Genomic DNA, 19,984 nt, shown 5'->3' on the forward strand with positions numbered 1-19,984 from the left:
ACGGGATTGGCTACTGGAAAACTATATATAGCATGTTCCTACAGCCCTTCTTTGACAGGTTGTAGAGGAGAAAGTGCAGGTTGGAGAGAAGAGCAAGTTACTGGCGAAGATGGATGTTGTCATTGGAAATATTACCACTAGAAGTTCTGTGACGGTTTCAGTAATGAGGGACAATTTTGCACTATACTTTGTGACCTCAAGGCAGAGTACACTGGCAGGATGACAGAGTGTGAAAGATTTGTGCCCTAACCAAACTTGTGTACCTTCTGGACCAACAGTATATACCTTTGCCAACCAAAGTTGGCTATCTTGTCATGGTCTTACTATTTTTAGCTTTAGGCCACAGGTGTGTACCTGGTTGTGTTTTATGCAAAGTATTTCACCTTTTAACAAAAGTTGTGTACATTGTTAGGAAATCACCAACAATAAACACAACTTTTCAGGTGAAATACTTTGCTTCAAACACAACCAGGAACACAACTGTGGCAAAAAGCTAAAATTTACCCACAGTTATATACCTGGTTTTGAATACCTTTTTACCTTTTAAATACCCTGTATTTAACCTTTTTTTTAAACATATTTCGCCGCAGAAAGAAATGACAGACAACCAGTGTAAACAATAATTTAACTTTTATTTAAAATATTTTTTTTTGTGTAAACTGTTTTTAAAGTTAAAAAAACTTTTTTAATAAAGGTTTGAAACCAACCAAATGGGCATTTTTATTACAAAAAAAACATTATAACTCGGTGTAGTGTGGGGTGGAAATACTGCTGGAGGGGCTGCGGGACACTTCGACAATGGGAGTGTGGAGAGAGGACTGGGATCGTGGTGGGGAAGGAACAGTTAGAGGTGATGGTGTGGAAAAAGCTACAGAATGGGTGGACATGTGGGAGGCAGAAGAGGTGGTGGGCGGTGGAGTGGAGGGTTGGGCAGGGACTGTAGGAGCAGATGATGTTGATGGAAAGTTGTATGGGGAAGGAGTTTGGTACGGGGAAGGAGTTTGGTACGGGGAAGGAGTTTGGTACGGGGCAGGTTGCTGGAAGTGGGGAGATGTCTGGTACTGGGGAGGTTGCTGGTACTGGGAAGGTTGCTGGTACTGTTGAGGTTGCTGGTATGTAATAGGAGGGGGAGGATGGAAAGTGGCTGGAGGGGGTGCAGATGTAATAGGAGGGGGAGGATGGAAAGTGGCTGGAGGGGGTGCAGATGTAATAGGAGGGGGAGGATGGAAAGTGGCTGGAGGGGGTGCAGGTGGAGGAACTACAGTGGTGGGAGGTGGAGGTTGGGAGGTAACCTGCTGTAGAGCACCGTGGCACGAATGCATTACATGCATCTGCTGGGTAGGAGATAGTGTTGCCATGCGCTCCACAACAGACCTGAAAAAGGTGTGGTTTGGTGAAGATCTTGCTTCTGAATGCATGGTTTGCAGAAGTGTCTTCACCTCCAGAATGCTGGAGTTGATCTGCTGAAAGCCTGCGGAGATTTGCTCTGACAAGACTTTTAGACAGTTCTGGAAAGATGCATTCAGATGCAAGAACTCTGGCGCATAACTCTTTTCCTGACCCCTCTGCCGCTGCCGCCCAGTACCCGCAGGTGTACTAGAGGTGGCAGGGGCAGAAGGGTGGGGTAAAGGGAAAGCGATCTCCTCACCAGCAGCTTCATGTAATGTAGGCGGCCACGATGCTCCTGTGCTGGTGGATGGGACAGATGGGTCGAATGTGTGGGAAGGCTGGGAAGGTGCAGATGTACCGGGGCGGTCGAAGTGTCCCTCGGTGCCGGTCTCCTCAGGGATCGCCTCAGAAGGGTCCAATCGTGCAGGCTCCCGAGTGCTGCTCACCGTGCTGTGGAATAAAGAGAAAAAAAAACAATTAAAATACTGACATGGTATGGCCCTGGCTGAAAAAAAAAGTTACATCTAACATTTTTTTTCACATGTGGTGTGTAATATTTACCTTCTAGTGACCATTGTTTCCCGGAGGAACGACAGGGCTTGTGCGTACTTGTACTTGCTCCTGCGTCCTCCAGATCCACTCGGGGCCCGCATCTCTTTATTGAACTCCTTCTTGAAACGATCCCTCACAGACCGCCACCGATTCACAATTCTGTTCCCTGAAACGAGAAAGGAGTGGTTAGTATACAACATCAGTGTTTCACAAACTCCAGTCCTCATGGTCCCCAGGGGTCATGTTTTCAGGATTTCCATAGTAAATAGAAATCCTGAACGCATGATCCGTGGGGACCACGAGGACTGGAGTTCGGGAAACACTGGTTTACATCAAGCAACCGGTACTGTATATACTTACGCTCTTTAATCTGGGCCCGAACATCGAGGTCCTCCCAGCGGCCCACAAGGAGCGAACAGATTTCCTCCCAGAGTCGTCGGGTAACGATAAGGTCAGCGTGGCGGCGGTCAGCCATATTCCAGAGCGGCTCCCTTTCTCTGACGAGATCGATGAGGTGGTCCACATCGAGTCCTCCATCCTCACCGTCAGAGTCGGGAGCACGCTGTGAAAGCTGTTAAAGAAAAAGACAAAAATAACATAATTAGCCTCCACAAAAGAAATGAAATAAAAAAGTGCAAAAAAACAAAGCAAAAATATTTATACTTACACGCTGGTGACCGCCGCGTTGCTGTCGCCGACGACCCTGGGAGGCACTGCGAGGACCTCTTGGCCGAGCACCAGATTGGGAAGACTAGAGAAGAAAACAAAAAATGTTATGTCTTTGGATGTAGGCATTTGTTTGCTGTGTGTGGTCTGCAGAACATTGTTTTCTATGTGTTGTGTGTAGTGTGATGTTGTGTTTCTGCATTTGATGCAAAAAACTTACCAATTGTGAGCCCACTCCAAGTGTCTGTCCACCCCTTCCTTCTTCTTCTGGGAGCTCCTCTTCATCTTGTGAATCCTGTTTTTAAATAAAAGGCAATGAATAGACATATATTACAGAGATGATGGATTTTGGAAATAAAAACTTACCGTCAAACGCTGACGATGCGAGGGAGGGCTCCCAGAAGATGATGTGCTGTCTTCCTGGTGGCCACACTCCATGCCTGTGGGTGGTGTTCCAGCTGCTGCCATTGCTGCTGCTGCTGCATCTATTGGGCGGCTGTTGAATAAAGAGAAACAAAGGGCCAATGAATATCTTGATATTCAATAGCCCTAGTTTGGAGGAATGGGGGATTTGATAATTACCGTCTCTCATCTGCTGCTGGCCTCCCCTCCTCAGCATGTTCCATTTGCTGCTCCATTTGGGGTGGTGGTGGTGCTGATGGTGCTGCAGTGGTCTCCTGCCTTCTCCTGCTGCGCTTGGTTGCTTTCTTGGGTGGCATGTTGGGTGTGGCTGTGGGTCCCACTGTCTTGCTTTTATATATGTCTTGTGGGCAGAGCTACTGAGCATGCTCAGACCAAAAAAACCGGATCCGGCCACCGGATCCGGCTTTCGCCGGATCAGGCGCATTGCGGCGCTCATAGGCTTTCATTGTGTGAAAAAGCCGGACGCGCCGGATCCGGCGTGTCCGGCTTTTTCGCCGGAGACAAAAAACGTTACAGTAGCCGTTTTTTCCAGACGCCGGATCGCGACACATTGCCGGATCCGGCGAAAACCGGATGAAACGCATGGCCATCCGGCGCGATACGGCGCAAATGCAAGTCAATGGGGGGGAAACCGGATCCGGCATTGCATTTCGCCGGATCCGGTTTCTGTCAAAAGCGCCGGATCGCGCCTGACGTCGAAAACCTGATGTGTGAAAGAGGCCTTACCAGCAGTCGAGGTACTGTTAACAGTCACTTGGGCCATCAATGTACGAGTATGTGCCTCCCCAGACCTTCACACCCAAGCCAATCATCCTGGATTATGTAGCTCAACTTCCACCCTGATATCTCCAGACTCTTTCATGTCTGTCACATGTGCTCGGTGTAAATCTGCTTTCATCTATGGAGGGAGCCTATGGCAGTTTGATTAAAATTAATTTCTGTCCTATCTAGACCTTTTTATTGTGGATGTCATCTGCATAATGTACAGCAGGAAAGTTGTTCTATCAGATTTGCCATTGTGCTTGTAGTCACCAAATTACCCAGAATTGCTTTGACTGTATGGTAATTAGTTCTCACCTACATGTGACGGTAATATGTTCTGACTATCAATTTACAAGCTACTTTGCGCATTTAATTCCAGCTGGGCTGTGAGACAAAACTTTAGTAGAATTGGTCATATTTATTTTTGCCTTTGCTGGGAAGATATTTGTGACCAATTAGCAGCATTAGTTGTGAAGCATCTGTCTCTGCCTGAGGTGCTAAATGGTTTCCATTCTTCAGTGAGTAGCATTTAAAGTGTTAATGTGCTAACGAAAATGTAAACGGCAAACATTACACATTTTCTGGATCTGATCTTCCTTGTTTTCATTAATTTGGTCTTCCTTTTTAAGTAGCATGGATTATTTTACATTTATTTATGGTAATAATAGCCAATATGGTTTCTATAAATGTCTATAATGTGTTTCACATAATATGAATCCGATAACCTAAAGAGGAACAGTTAGGGTACCTTCACACAGCGATTCACCAGCGATCCCGACAACGATATCAAGGTGTCAGGATCACTGGTGAGTCGCTACATGATCACTGGTGAGCTGTCAAACTGACAGATTCACCAGCGATCAGGACCAGCGACGCCGAGCGCGTGGCGTCACTGTGTACTTTAGTTACCAGCGCACTGATGCAGGGAGCTGGTAACTAAGATACACATTGGGTTTCTAAGGGGCGTGCGTCACTTACAAACCCGATGTGTACCTTAGTTACCAGCTCCCTGCATCAGCACGCTGGTAACTAAGGTACACAGAGGGTGTGTAAGCAAACAAAACAAAAAGATGAGCAAACTCAAGATGCCCTGTTGTGTAGATTCTCAACCTAGTCAAATCTAACATTTTTTTTTCTTACAGGCAATGAAAATCCAAAAGTCATGATCTCAGTAAATTAGAATACTTTTAAAATTCGAAATGTTGGCCTACTGAAATGTCTACTCAGTAAATGCAGTCAATACTTGGTCGGGGCGCCTTTGGCATCAATGCGGCGTGACATGGAGGCGATCAGCCTGTGGCACTGCTGAGGTGTTATGGAAGTCCAGGTTGCTTTGATAGCAGCCTTCAGCTCATCTGCATTGTTGGGTCTGGAATCTATCATCTTCCTCTTGACAATACCTCATAGATTCTCTATGGTGTTACGGTCAGGAGAGTTTGCTGGGTAATCAAGCACAGTGATACTGTTGTTTTTAAACCAGGTATTGGTACTTTTGGCAGTGTGGACAGGTGCCTAGTCCTACTGGAGAATGAAAATTCCATCTCCAGAAGCTTGTCGGCAGAAGGAAGGGTGAAGTGCTCTAAAATTTCCTGGTAGATGGCTGCGCTGACTTTGGTCTTGATAAAACGCAGTGAATCTACACAAGTATCTGAAAACAACACCTTGGATCACTGAGCAACAGTCCAGTTCTTTTTCTCCTTGGCCCAGGTAAGACGCTTCTGGCGTTGTCTATTGGCCATGAGTGGCTTGACACAAGGAATGCCACACTTGTAGCCCATGTCCTGGATACGTCTGTGTATGGTGGCTCTTGAAGCAGTGACTCCATCAGCAGTCCACTCATTGTGAATCTCCCCCAAATTTTTAAATGGCCTTTTCTTAACAATCTTTTCAAGGCTGCGGTTATCCCGGTTGCTTGTGCACCTTTTTTTACCACACTTTTTCCTTCCACTCAACTTTTCATTAATATGCTTGATTACAGCGCTCTGTGAACAGCCAGCTTCTTTAGCAATGACCTTTTGTGGCTTACTCTCCTTGTTGAGTGTGTCAATGACTGTCTTCTGGACATCTGTCAAGTCAGCAGTCTTCCCCATGATTGTGGAGCCTACTGATCCAGACTAAGGGATCTTTTTAAACGCTTAGGAAGCCTTTGCTGGTGTTTTTTGTTAATTATTCTAATTTACTGAGATAATGACTTTTGGGTTTTCATTGGCTGTAAGCCATAATCATCAACATTAACAGAAATAAACACTTGAAATAGATCACTGTGTAGTGACTCTATATAATATGCGAGTTTCATTTTTTGTAGTGAAGAACTAAAATAAATTAACTTTTTGATATTCTAATTTATTGAGAAGCACTTGTATGTTACTTACCGTATTTATATTGCACCATAAATTCCCTAGTGCTTTACTGACATAATCACTGTCCCCCATTGGGGCTTATAATCATCTAAATTCTCCAAAGTATGTCTTTGGAGTGTGGGAGACCACGGAGGAAATCCACGCAACCATGGGAAGAACATATATGTTCCTTACAGAGGTTGTCCTTGGTAGAGTTTGGCCCCAGGGCCCCCGTGCTGCCCGACAGTATGACAAGTTTCCCACATACCAGATACATGCAGGTTTACTAAAAAGCTTCCTGGTCACAATTTATTTTTTTTTCTGTATGAAACGAAAGAAAAGTAGAAAAGTGCAAAGAACTGAGAGCCCAAAGGTTTCCCGACTTCAGACCTTACTTTGTAATAGTCCTGTTTTATAAAGCGCTCCTGTGAACTGTAATCTAGGTTTAGGACAGTTGAATTGCAGCTCAGCCAAAGATTTTATTACATCTTAAAACCAAACTGAGGTTATTGTCTTCTTTTTCTTTACTGCTTTTGTAAAAAACCTAATGATACATATGAGAACCTGGTGGGTTGTAGTGAGGTGTGGTGTGTTTCATTACTAGGTGTTGACAGCTGTTTGTATGTTTTCTTCTTTGTTGTAGGCTTGAAATCTGATTTTATAACATTGTGCTCTGAAATGAGACTTTTGTTGCTGTCATGTCTCCATAGAGTATGTAATACAATATAATGGGTAGGCAATGTTTTTCTTTCTTTAATACTGTGATGATTTCTCTGTCGATTGAGAAAAATTTAAAAATTTAATTCCAGTATCTAAAAGTGTTGCTTGCATGTTGTTTATTTTCCTCAGATCTTGTTGCTTTTTTTTTTTTTAATCTCTTCTTGTATAGGGCACAGATTTGTAACTAAAGTTTAGTAGCAGTCTCTAAGGGTATCTGAGGTGGCCTAAGAAAGTTCCATCTCTTCATTGGTTTAGGCTGCTGGTATTTCAAATGTTGGGTCCCCATGTTTGATGTGTTTTCAGGAGCTGAGCCTGCACCTTACTTAGCAAATGCTACTTGTTTACCAGATGTGCCAATTAACTACTTAAGTGCCTCTGTTCAAGTACAATGCCTGGGAGGGGCAAGAAGGGGACAAAAAAGGGGCAAAAGGGCCTGAGTCATAAAAATTAACTTTTAAGGGTAAAGTTGTTTTAATTTATTCATCCCCCCTCCCCTTCCATAGAGTAAGGCTATGTGCACACGTCCGGAATTCCCACGGATTTTATGCGTTTTTTTCGCCGCAAAAACACATAGAATAAGCAACCCATTGAATTCAATGGCATTCCGCACATGCTGTGCTAATGCATATTTTTCCGCAGAAAAATACGCAGCATGCTCATTCATTTTGCGGAATCACGAGAATTCCGCACACATAGGAATGCATTGTTCCGCTTACTTTCGCATGTGGCTATGCCCACCGTGCGCAAAGTAAGCGGAAAATGTGCGGATGGTACCCAGGGTCTGGAAGAGAGGAGAGTCTCCTCCAGTCCATGGGTACCATATCCCTGTAAAAAAAAAAAAAAGAATTAAAATAAAAAATGGTGTTATTCTCACCTTTCGGCATCCCACGCAGCGTCCCCAAGCCTCAGCGATGCTCCCGGCAAGCGGTTCCCAACGATGCCTTGCGACAATGACCTTTGATGACGTAGCGGTCTCGCAAGACTGCTACGTCATCAAAGATCATTGTCTCAAGGCATCGCTGGGAACGGGACTTGCCTGGGGACGCTGCGTGGGACGCCGGAAGGTGAGAATAACACCATTTTTTTATTTTTTTTTTAAATTATTTTTAACATATCTTTTTACTATTGAGGTTGCATAGGCGGCCTCAATAGTTAAAAGCTGGTCACACTAGTCAAACACTATGTTTGACGAGTGTGACCAACCTGTCAATCAGTTTTCCAAGCGATGCTACCGATCGCTTGGAAAACGCTAGTATTCTGCAAGCTAATTACGCTTGCAAAACGCTAGTTTATCGCAGGAAATACGCGGGAATTACGCATGCGGAATTCTAGCATATTTCCCGCGGCAGGGAGTTGCGGAATTCCCACGGAAATTTCCGTGGGAATTCCGGACATGTGCACATAGCCTAATAGTACACCTGAAAATAAGAAACTTTGTAATCTATCTTAGCAGAGAAATCTGCTTCTTTCTCCTTCTGATCTGATGTTCGGTGTCCATTCAGGGGTAATAATCTGTCTTCCTTGAATACAGATTTTCCTATTACTAGCTTGGCCCGTGCAAAATTTTCGCACATTAGTCGTCGGGAGCGCAGGCAATTTCAGAAAAAGCAAGCTGGTCAAATGTAAATGCATTCCATGAGATGATGAACACAGACAGGTATTTATTTATGTAGATTGGTAATACAATAAATTGGTTTCATAAGTAGAGGCCAAAAAATGTCTTTCGGTTGAGGTGTCACCTGCAGGTCATTGTTTCTTTCTGCAGGTTTATGAAAATGAATGTTTAAACTGTATTTAATGATAAAATCGTGAATGTGTGGGTTGTTTGATTCTTTTCTTGCTGAGGGGGGCAAGTTTACCTTTCAGATGGTGTATCATTTGTGTGGTTGGGGCCAAGTAATCAGCGAAAAAGTAGTGCATGTTTACAAATGTGTTTGCTGCATATGTGACTCACCTGCATTGAAGAGTGCAATCCTTCAGTGTGCCTGAAATAGGCTGGTCAAGCAGCTCGGCAAGCTGGAAAGCCCCCAAGGCAAATGTTTGGATTTGTTTGTGATGTCTGTAGGCAGCTTTGTGGTAGTGTGCTTTGGGGTAGTGTGGTGCCACCTGCAGGTCATTTTTTCTTACTGCAGGTTTGTGAAAATTAATGTTTAAACTGTATTTTGTGATCAAATGGTGGATGTGTGGTTTGTTTGGCTATTTTCTTGCTGAAGGGGGCAAGTTTACCTTTCAAATGGTGTATCATTTGTGTGTGTGTGGGTGCAGTATGATTGGAGATACAAAGTAATCACCAAAAAATAGTTAGAAATAATAGAATAGATTGAGATGAGATTGAGATTGTAGGTGATGGTCGGTACTCATAAAGTTCTGTGGAGAATTCATTTCAGCAGAACTCTCAGCAGAGTGTCTGTCGGCCTCCAGCTTCTCCTAGAGTTTTCTGCTAAGATATATTACAACGTTTATTATTTTCATGTGTACTTTGGATTTATGAAAGAAAAATGACGGTTACTCTATACAGATGTTGTTTTTTAAAATAATTGGAGAACCATTACACTTCCATCCAGTTCCCAGACAACATACCATAGGTTTAGCATATGTTTCTGCTGTGGCCCAACTTTTTCTCCTGAACAATTACTTTAAATATAAAAAAATTACATGTAAAAAATTCCAGCAACTTCTTCTTTTTCTTATTCTACTTTTCTTTGCCTTCTGTTTTGGATCAAAACTTGTTACAAATTCTATATGCAAGGAATTGTTCAACATGCGCTGAGGGTAACATGTCCTAGGAAAATAAGGTGTTAGTACCTTTCTCCATCCTACAAAAACTGTTTTTGTTTCTTAAGGCCCCGTCACACACAGCGATCTCGCTGCTGAGTCACAAGTTTTGTGACGCAACAGCGATCTCACCAGCGAGATCGCTATGTGTGACACTTATCAGCGACCGGCCCCCCTGCTGGGTATCGCTGATCATGCTCGAATGGCCTGGACATTTTTTTGATCGTTGGTCTCCCGCTGGCCAGCACGCATCGCTGCGTGTGGCAGGCGGGAGACCAGCGATCATCAAGCTGGACGCTGGTAACCAAGGTAAACATCGGGTTTCTAAGCGGCGCTTAGAAACCCGATGTTTACCTTGGTTACCAGCTCCCTGCACCAGCGCGCTGGTATGTTAACCGTGTCGCTGTCCTGATCGCTGCTGAGATCTGCCTGTTTGGCAGCTCGCCAGCGATCATGTAGCGACACACCAGCGATCCTGACAAGGTCATATCGTTGTCAGGATCGCTGGTGAGTCGCTATGTGTGACGGGGCCTTTAGACTGGTTATTCACACAAATTGTAAGTTGGCTTATACTTAGTCTTGTCTATTTTGATCATAATTTTAAAATGTAAACAATTTTATTTTTTTTTTTTTTACTTCTCGTTTGGTAACATGTTCCTGCTTTATAACACATAGCAATACTTCTGTATGGAAGCCTTTAAAGCTACAGCTTTTGGGTCACTGCCTGTGTAGACAGATCGACCGCCTTCCGATATACAAAGAACAATCGTCGCTAATGGTTTTTTGTGCATAGCCTGTCATAAAAAATCATTTCACCAGACCAGAAAGATTTGACTCATTTGTCGGTTGTATTTTAAGTGACATCTAAAGAGAATTGGGGTGGGAGCTTCCCTTGCCTCTTGGCTTCCCTTGCCTCTTTGCTTCCCTTGCCTCTTGGCTTCCCTTGCCTCTTTGCTTCCCTTGCCTTTTGGCTTCCCTTGCCTCTTGGCTTCCCTTGCCTCTTGGCTTCCCTTGCCTCTTGGCCTCCCTTGCCTCTTGGCCTCCCTTGCCTCTTGGCCTCCCTTGCCTCTTGGCCTCCCTTGCCTTTTTGCTACCCTTGCTTGCCTCTTTGCTTCCCTTGCCTCTTTGCTTTCTGTTTGCAGTGAGTTTTTCCCTATTAACAGCTTGTTTGTGGTCCAAACTAAACATACTGCCAGGCTACTAGCAGAGTCAGCTTTGCCTCTGCAGCATGGGAAAAGCAGAGAAACTGAAGTGATCCATCCAGTCTCAGACTGACAATCACAGGCTCTAAAGCATAGAGCCTGCAAGCGACGTGTGCTCATTGCCTGCTTTGAAACTGCAGGCAAGCTGATATCCTGATCAATGAGCTGCACACATTTGAATGAAAACTCCTTTTCTGTTGTTGAAAATGAAGCAGTTTTTTTTCATAGATTGTAAATTTACAAAGTTGTTTTTTACAAGCATTTTGCAATTTTAGCCATTAATGGAGAGAAGACAACGCTGTTTAAGTTCATCAGTCTCCTGGATCTGTGTAAAAATGCGTTACACAGGCAATGCTTTTTTTTTTTTTTTTGTAGCCCAATGGCACAATATTTTTCCAAATCATATGGTTTGTTTTCTTTCAGAAAGCACATATCTTCTTTATTGGGTAATATAGCTGAAGACCTGAAAATAAAGGAGAGTGTGTGTGTGTGTGTATATATATATATATATATATATATATATATATATATATATATATATATATACATATATATATATATTTATATACAGGTGCTTCTCTCAAAATTAGAAAATCATCAAAAATTTAATTTATTTCAATTCTTCAATACAAAAAGTGAAACTCCTATATTATATAGAGTCATTACATTACAAACAGAGTGATCTATTTCAAGTGTTTATTTCTGTTAATGTTGATGATTATGGCTTACAGCCAATGAAAACCCAAAAGTAATTATCTCAGTAAATTAGAATAATTAACAAAAAACACCTGCAAAGGCTTCCTAAGCATTTAAAAAGGTCTCCAAGTCTATTGCAGTAGGCTCCACAATCATGGCGAAGACTGCTGACTTGACAGATGTCCAGAAGGCAGTCATTGACACACTCCACAAGGAAAGTAAATTTCACATTTAATTTGGAAATCAAGGTCCCAGAGTCTGGAGAAAGAGTGGAGAGACACAATCCAAGCTGCTTGAGGTCTAGTGTGAAGTAATCCACAATCAGTGATGGTTTGTGGAGCCATGTCATCTGCTGGTGTAGGTCCACTGTGTTTTATCAAGACCAAAGTGAGCGCAGCCATCTACTGGGAAATTTTAGAGCACTCCATGCTTCCTTCTGCCAACAAGCTTTTTGGAGATGGAAATTTCATACTCCAGCAGGACTTGGCACCTGTCCACACTGCCAAAAGTACCAACACCTGGTTTAAAAACAACATTATCACTGTGCTCGATTGGCCAGCAAACTCGTCTGACCTTAACCCCATAGAGAATCTACGGGGTCTTGTCAAGAGGAAGATGAGAGACACCAGACCCAACAATATAGATGAGCTGAAGGCTGCTACCAAAGCAACCTGGGCTTCCATGCCACCACAACAGTGTCACAGGCTGATCGCCACCATGCCACGCCGCTTTGATGCAGTAATTGATGCCAAAGGAGCCCGACCAAGTGTTGAGTGCATTTACTGAACATACATTTCAGTAGCCAAACATTTTGGATTTTAAAATCATTTTTTCAAGCTGGTGTTATAGAGTATTCTAATTCACTGAGATAATGACTTTTGAGTTTTCATTGGCTGTAAGCCATAATCATCAACATTAAAAAAAAAAAAAACACTTGAAATGGATCACTCTGTTTGTAATGACTCTATCTAATATAGGAGTTTCACTTTTTGTATGGAAGAAACTGAAATAAATTAACTTTTTGATGATATTCTAATTTTGTGAGAAGCACCTGTATATGTGTGTGTGTGTGTGTATATGATATATATATATATATATATGTGTGTATATATATATATATATATATATATATATATATATATATTTTTTTTTTTTTTTTAATGGATTGTTGATCTGGAGGCTTATTGCCCACCAGAGCCCCATATTTGATATGACACGTTCTTAATGGAAGTGGTAAGAAGTACCGTACTTGAACTGCACTCCTGTAAGCTGTCAGTACTCCTCCTTCCACTATATATGTGAGACCCTTGGTGTTCTTAGTTACTCTCTCTGTGTTTTTTTTTTTGTTTGTTTTTATTTTTGCATATTCCCTCCTGGGTAACTGAAGGCTGAACATATGTGGTTCCATACCTTCAGATAAGTTGGGCTGTAATATGTGATGTAAGGATCTGAGCTCTGGCTCTTGTATTCTAGCCACAACATATCATTGGCTATTGCAACCGGTAAAAAAAAATCCCTGTATGGACTGTGAAAAAAAGTATATGTAATAATTTCAAAGAAAACCTCCTATTAAACTATTCTTTACATTTCTTCCAACAGGCATCTTTCTGAAGAGGGATTTGAAGCTTGTAAAGGGTCCTCAGATAAGCTGACCAGAAGTGCTATTGTCCTCCTTGCTCTCAATGTAAGTATCCCCTTTTAATTTGCTTTTAGTAGTGCAGTGCTATTACCAGTGTAATATTTTTTGTACTCCTCACACTGTTCTATAATAAATGGATGCAGTGATGCAGTATTTTGTCAGTTTGTGTTGTGTGTGTTCCTATTCTGTGTCTGCATATGTGTCCGTTATCAATATTCACCTGTTTTTCTTACATCAAATAATTATTACCCTGCAATGTATGGGCCCCGTTACACGTATCAATGTCCCAGCGATCCCACCAACGATCCGATGTGGATGGGATCGCTGGGACATAGTTAGCTGATTGCTGGTGAGCTGTCACATAGACAGCCCCTCCAGCGATCAGGACCAGTGAGCAAGCTGGTTTACAATGTAAACAACGGATATCTAAGAGCCGCGCGGCTCCTAGATACCCTCTGTTTACATTGGAAACCAGCGTGCAGCGGCGCTGATCGTTGCTCTCCCGCTGCCACACGCAACGATGCGCGCTGGCCAGTGGGAGACCTACGATCAAAAAGGACGATCCTGCACGATCAGCGATACCCGGCCGGGGGGGCGGTCGCTAATCCATGTCACACACAGCGTTCTCGCTGGCGAGATCGCTGTGGCGTCACGAAATCAGCCATCTCACTGGCGAGATCGCTGTGTGTGACGGGGTCTTAAGGCCTAATTTTTTTACACTTAGACCACATGTTGTTGACTTTTTCCGTTATAAAACTGATGCAAATCTACCCTACACAATCCTTTTCTCACAAAACGGTGAGCACGCTGCACGTTTTACATTTTTATTAACCTTAATAATGTATGTGTTGCCTGATCCAACAGAGTAAGTTTATATATAGTTATTGAGGTCTTCTTTGGCTCTCAAACCACCATCGCAAATCCAGCTCTTTCATTATCGGCATTTTATTAGTGCCAACATTGCCCCTCAATACCATTTTATTTGGATAACCATAAACAACAAAAAAAAAAGTTGTTTTTTTTTTTTTTTTTTGGCTTGGGTCATATTTGTATCACTATTCTGAACTCAGTCAAGTGTTTTGGGTTGATTAAGGATGAGAGCAGCCTGTCCCAGAATACAGGACGATTTTCCCTCCTCACTAGTTTCACTTTCCATAGATCACTGTTCAGCATGTGTCTGGGGGAGGAGCAGCTGGGTGGTCTGCTCTCTGCAGTGAGGCTGCTGGAGGGGAAGAATTCGTTACTGTGTGATGAGGGCTTCTTCATGTGGACAGGGAGGGCCTGTAGTTATGGAGGGTGGGGTTGTTGCTATAGAGGGCATGTTTGGAGTAGAGTAGGAGGTTACGACTAGTTCTCATTGCAATGCAATAACACATCCCCCCTTGGACGTTCTGTTCAGAATATCTAGAAAACCGTGCAAACTAGTGACAGAAAGTAAATTACTTATTGTCATAATTCTGCAGCCCAGATATGTACTGAGATTATGTGAAAAGCCCGGACAACCCCTTTAAGCCTGATTTTATAAGAGGATCCACATGTGCTGGGGATTTGTCTTGGAACTGGCGTAATGCATAAAACTTTTAGGCTAGGGCTACACAGCGACATGATCACACATCAGCAATTCTCAGAAAAGTTGCAAAACCAAACCAAAAGTTGCAATAAAAATGTCAAAATGTTGTATTTACCCCAGCTTGTCATGCAAAAAATAAGCCTTCACACTGCTCCAGTTACCCAAAAATGGAAATTTTACATGTTCTGGAAAATGGCAACGCAACCAAAATTGTCATTTTTATAAATTTTCACCACTTAAAAAAATAATAAAAAAACTAAAACCTATACATTTTTGTGATTCCCATAATTGTACTGACCCAGAGAATGATGTTGGCGGATCATCTTTTACCGCATAATGAATAGTGTTGAAACAAATCCCTAAAAACAGTCCATAGCAGGGGCACATTTTGATTGTCTCAGCATAGCAACATTTTTTTAAACACATCCAATTGAGGAACTTATTATTGTTCAAAGATGTATTGATTAAAATGTTAAATAAAACAAACTTTGTTCGTGGGGAAAACCTCTGAAAATAAATAAAATAAATAGTAAAAATGAATATAGAAACCTTTTGTATTATATAGATTTGGAAGAAATTGCATACTTTGTTACTTATGAGCCACTTCTTCTCCTCCTCCTGCTTCTTGTACTCACCATCCACTTTCAAAATAACTGATCAAATCAGTCTTATTTTTTTTAATGATACCATTTTGGTGCAGATACGATCTTTGGATCACACGTTGTTGCATTTTAACGCAATGTTGCTGCGACCAAAAAAACGTAATTCTGGCGTTTTGACTTTTTCTTCATTACACCATTTAGCAATCCGGTTAATTCTTTTTTTATATTGATAGATCGGGCATATTGATAAATAATTAAAAAACGTTGTGGAGTTCCCCTCTTTTTTTGACAACCAGCCTTGCTAAAGCAGACAGCTGGAGGCTGGTATTCTCAGGCTGGTAAGGGGCCATGGGTATTTCCCCACCCACAACATCCAAAAAATAGCAGCCGGCAAGTGCTCAGAAAAGGTACATCTGCTAGATGCATCAACTCTGTCGCCTTGCCCTGTGACATTGACAGGTGCGGTTGATGTCACCTTTGTATTGTCTGGTGACATCAAGCCCACATGTTAGTAATCAACAGGCGTCTATAATACACCTATCCACTACTAATCCTATAGTTGTATTGGGAAAAAAAAAACACCTCAAGAATAATGTATTTTTTAAAATAAAAGCAAAACACACTTTTCCTTTTTTATTTTACAATAATAAACATTTATACTCGCCTAATGCCAATTCCACTGAAGCCCTTGTCTCCTTTAATATAACAAAAACAATAATATCCCTCACCTGTCCATCGTTCTATCCCACGGTGTAATCCATGTCTGGGGATAAATCGTTTTCAATCTAGACAGTGCCAAGATACACCATCCAGGCTGAGAACCACTGATGAATGAGCTGCTGTGAGTGCAGCATCAGTGAGCAGTGGTGACCTCACCGAGCTGAAGTGCGTTGAAGTCACTGACTGTCTTCAACACGCGACACTGGGAAACAGCATGAACAGTACTGCTGTTTCTCAGGTGCTGGTACGTGTGGTACTGACACTGCTACTATATCGCAGGGGGTGGCTGATGAATACTCCCATTATCCACCACCTGCTCTCACTGTTATTAGCAGCAGCAGGTGTAGGCTGATGGGAGTAGTAGTCCCATCAGCCACTGTCTGCTCTCGCTGTTATCAGTTGAATACAACTCTCAACATTGTCCCTTGCTAGCAAGCAGGGGAGAATGATGAAAGATGTTGTTAGCACCCGGAGTTGGAGGAACAGCACTAACAGTACCAAAGCTTCCCAGGCGCCTGTGCGTGTCACACTGATGACACACAGATATGTCTGGAAACATAATGAACCCTCTGAAGAGTGTTGTAATCACAGCCACAGCTGTGGTTAAAACACAAAGTAAAAGTAAGTGTGGACTGGGTCAAGTTATATTTAGGAAAACCTGATATAGGCTTTTATTTTTGGAAATATTTGTAGGAAGGTAGTGGGATGGATCTTTTCCTCAAGTTCGGGTTTAGCAAGTGACCAATGGCCACAATTCACATTTGAACCTGCAGGTAAGGTTTGAGTGTGTCACTGTTGGTTTCTGCCTGGCTGTGTGAGGTTGAACAAGGCTCTGGTCTGCGTTCAAAGTCATTACCTGAGATTCCTATGGTGATGGAGGTGCCAGAGATTTGGGCAAAGCCATTACTGCACCCAAAATTCCCATGGTGGTGCAGATGCCAGAGACTTGGACAAAGCTATTACTACTGCACCTGACATTTCTATGGTGGTGCAGATGCCACTAATTTGGGCAAAGCCATTACTGCACACGAGACTCTTACAATGGTGCATGCACCCATGGCATCAAACTGGATACAGACATTCTTACTGTGAGCCGAATGATGAAGCTTTGAGTTTATTTTGTTCATTGACAAAGCCCTTTATGTTAAACTTACTTGGGTCACTGCCTCGAAAGCCGCTGCCTTACAATACAAACCACATGTACACAGACACCCACATGCACAGACATATACACGTACACACATACAGTGGGGAAAAAAAGTATTTAGTCAGTCAGCAATAGTGCAAGTTCCACCACTTAAAAAGATGAGAGGCGTCTGTAATTTACATCATAGGTAGACCTCAACTATGGGAGACAAACTGAGAAAAAAAAATCCAGAAAATCACATTGTCTGTTTTTTTTTTCATTTTATTTGCATATTATGGTGGAAAATAAGTATTTGGTCAGAAACAAGCAATCAAGATTTCTGGCTCTCACAGACCTGTAACTTCTTCTTTAAGAGTCTCCTCTTTCCTCCACTCATTACCTGTAGTAATGGCACCTGTTTAAACTTGTTATCAGTATAAAAAGACACCTGTGCACACCCTCAAACAGTCTGACTCCAAACTCCACTATGGTGAAGACCAAAGAGCTGTCAAAGGACACCAGAAACAAAATTGTAGCCCTGCACCAGGCTGGGAAGACTGAATCTGCAATAGCCAACCAGCTTGGAGTGAAGAAATCAACTGTGGGAGCAATAATTAGAAAATGTAAGACATACAAGACCTCTGATAATCTCCCTCGATCTGGTGCTCCATGCAAAATCCCACCCCATGGGGTCAGAATGATCACAAGAACGGTGAGCAAAAATCCCAGAACCACGCGGGGGGACCTAGTGAATGAACTGCAGAGAGCTGGGACCAATGTAACAAGGCCTACCATAAGTAACACACTACGCCACCATGGACTCAGATCCTGCAGTGCCAGACGTGTCCCACTGCTTAAGCCTGTACATGTCTGGGCCCATCTGAAGTTTGCTAGAGAGCATTTGGATGATCCAGAGGAGTTTTGGGAGAATGTCCTATGGTCTGATGAAACCAAACTGGAACTGTTTGGTAGAAACACAACTTGTCGTGTTTGGAGGAAAAAGAATACCGAGTTGCATCCATCAAACACCATACCTACTGTAAAGCATGGTGGTGGAAACATCATGCTTTGGGGCTGTTTCTCTGCAAAGAGGCCAGGACGACTGATCCGGGTACATGAAAGAATGAATGGGGCCATGTATCGTGAGATTTTGAGTGCAAACCTCCTTCCATCAGCAATTGCATTGAAGATGAAACGTGGCTGGGTCTTTCAACATGACAATGATCCAAAGCACACCGCCAGGGCAACGAAGGAGTGGCTTCGTAAGAAGCATTTCAAGGTCCTGGAGTGGCCTAGCCAGTCTCCAGATCTCAACCCTATAGAAAACCTTTGGAGGGAGTTGAAAGTCCGTGTTGCCAAGCGAAAAGCCAAAAACATCACTGCTCTAGAGGAGATCTGCATGGAGGAATGGGCCAACATACCAACAACAGTGTGTGGCAACCTTGTGAAGACTTACAGAAAACGTTTGACCTCTGTCATTGCCAACAAAGGATATATCACAAAGTATTGAGATGAAATTTTGTTTCTGACCAAATACTTATTTTCCACCATAATATGCAAATAAAATGAAAAAAAAACAGACAATGTGATTTTCTGGATTTTTTTTTCTCAGTTTGTTTCCCATAGTTGAGGTCTACCTATGATGTAAATTACAGACGCCTCTCATCTTTTTAAGTGGTGGAACTTGCACTATTGCTGACTGACTAAATACTTTTTTTCCCCACTGTATATACATACAGAGACATATATTGTAAATGTACAGACCTATATAGACTAGTGCTATACACATACAGAAACAGCTGTATACTGTAAATATACACATACACACTCGTACATGTATATATTGTGAGGGGTTGACTCACTTAGCTGCTTCCCTAGGTAGACAGACACAGGAACGTTTCTTGTAGTAAGTCACCTGCTGGTTTATCATAGACCACATAAACCATAGCAGGGGTTCGGCAAAATAAACAGAACCTGTCAGGCGTAACGGTAAAACAAAAAGCTAGCATATAACAAAGTCCAATTGTTTGATGGATTTGCCTGCTCAGACCACCAGCTGTCCTCAGCACCACCTGGAGCCGCCATTGGAGTCTTGCTCTCCCCAAACCACAACACACCCACTGTCTCTGACGTCAAGCTATTTAAGCCAGACTATTTGATGATCACATGACTGTAACATCGTCACAGGTCCTGTCTGCACACATGCCGGTGTGGGCTCTGCAGGTGGAGATATGGTGGACCCCTTCCCACCCACTCTATAGATGTCCACCGACGCCATCACACACACACACACACACACACACACACTTGCTCAACAACCCGCCTCTGACTGCAGATATGCCAATATACACAGTATGAGGGTGCAGGTCAACTCTGAATCCACAGGGCTGATTGCTGAAAAGAATAAACCTTTTTCAAATGATTGTTTCTAAAATGTTATTTTGTGAATGTTCTGTTAGAGGAAAAGATTATTAAAGATAATTATTCCTTTTCCTTAAATGTATGTATGTAAATACAGGTTTACAGATAAAAAGCAGTGCGGATACTTAATAACCCTTGTCCCATCACACTTCATCTCCCATGGAGCTGAAATTGTTCTCTGCTGGATGCCAGCTGCTTATGTTAATTATTGCATGCTACTACAAATGACTTGTGCTACAGCACAGCAATTGGCGTAATTCTATGCTTTAGTGACTTCCAAACTAAAGCAGCGAAACGCGACTATACGCCGAATGTCTGTCATACTAGTCAGTTAATGCCGCCAACGTATCAGATTTCTTTTTTTTTAGGCTTTGTTTGGGCC

General features: G+C 42.6%; 1 protein-coding gene across 2 annotated transcripts in view; it reads left to right on the forward strand.

Moving 5' to 3' along the window:
- Window positions 1–19,984, forward strand: part of TDRD3 (tudor domain containing 3) — a 474,894-nt gene that overhangs the window by 97,905 nt on the left and 357,005 nt on the right. For both annotated transcript variants that reach the window (XM_073580356.1, XM_073580355.1), the window contains exon 2: window positions 13,124–13,208. In XM_073580356.1, coding sequence (XP_073436457.1) covers window positions 13,124–13,208 — 85 coding nt within the window. The remainder of the gene's footprint in view (window positions 1–13,123; window positions 13,209–19,984) is intronic.

Source organism: Dendrobates tinctorius, unplaced genomic scaffold (genome assembly GCF_039654945.1).
Source record: "Dendrobates tinctorius isolate UK_male_01 unplaced genomic scaffold, ASM3965494v1 ptg000064l, whole genome shotgun sequence".
Classification (NCBI taxonomy): domain Eukaryota; kingdom Metazoa; phylum Chordata; class Amphibia; order Anura; family Dendrobatidae; genus Dendrobates; species Dendrobates tinctorius.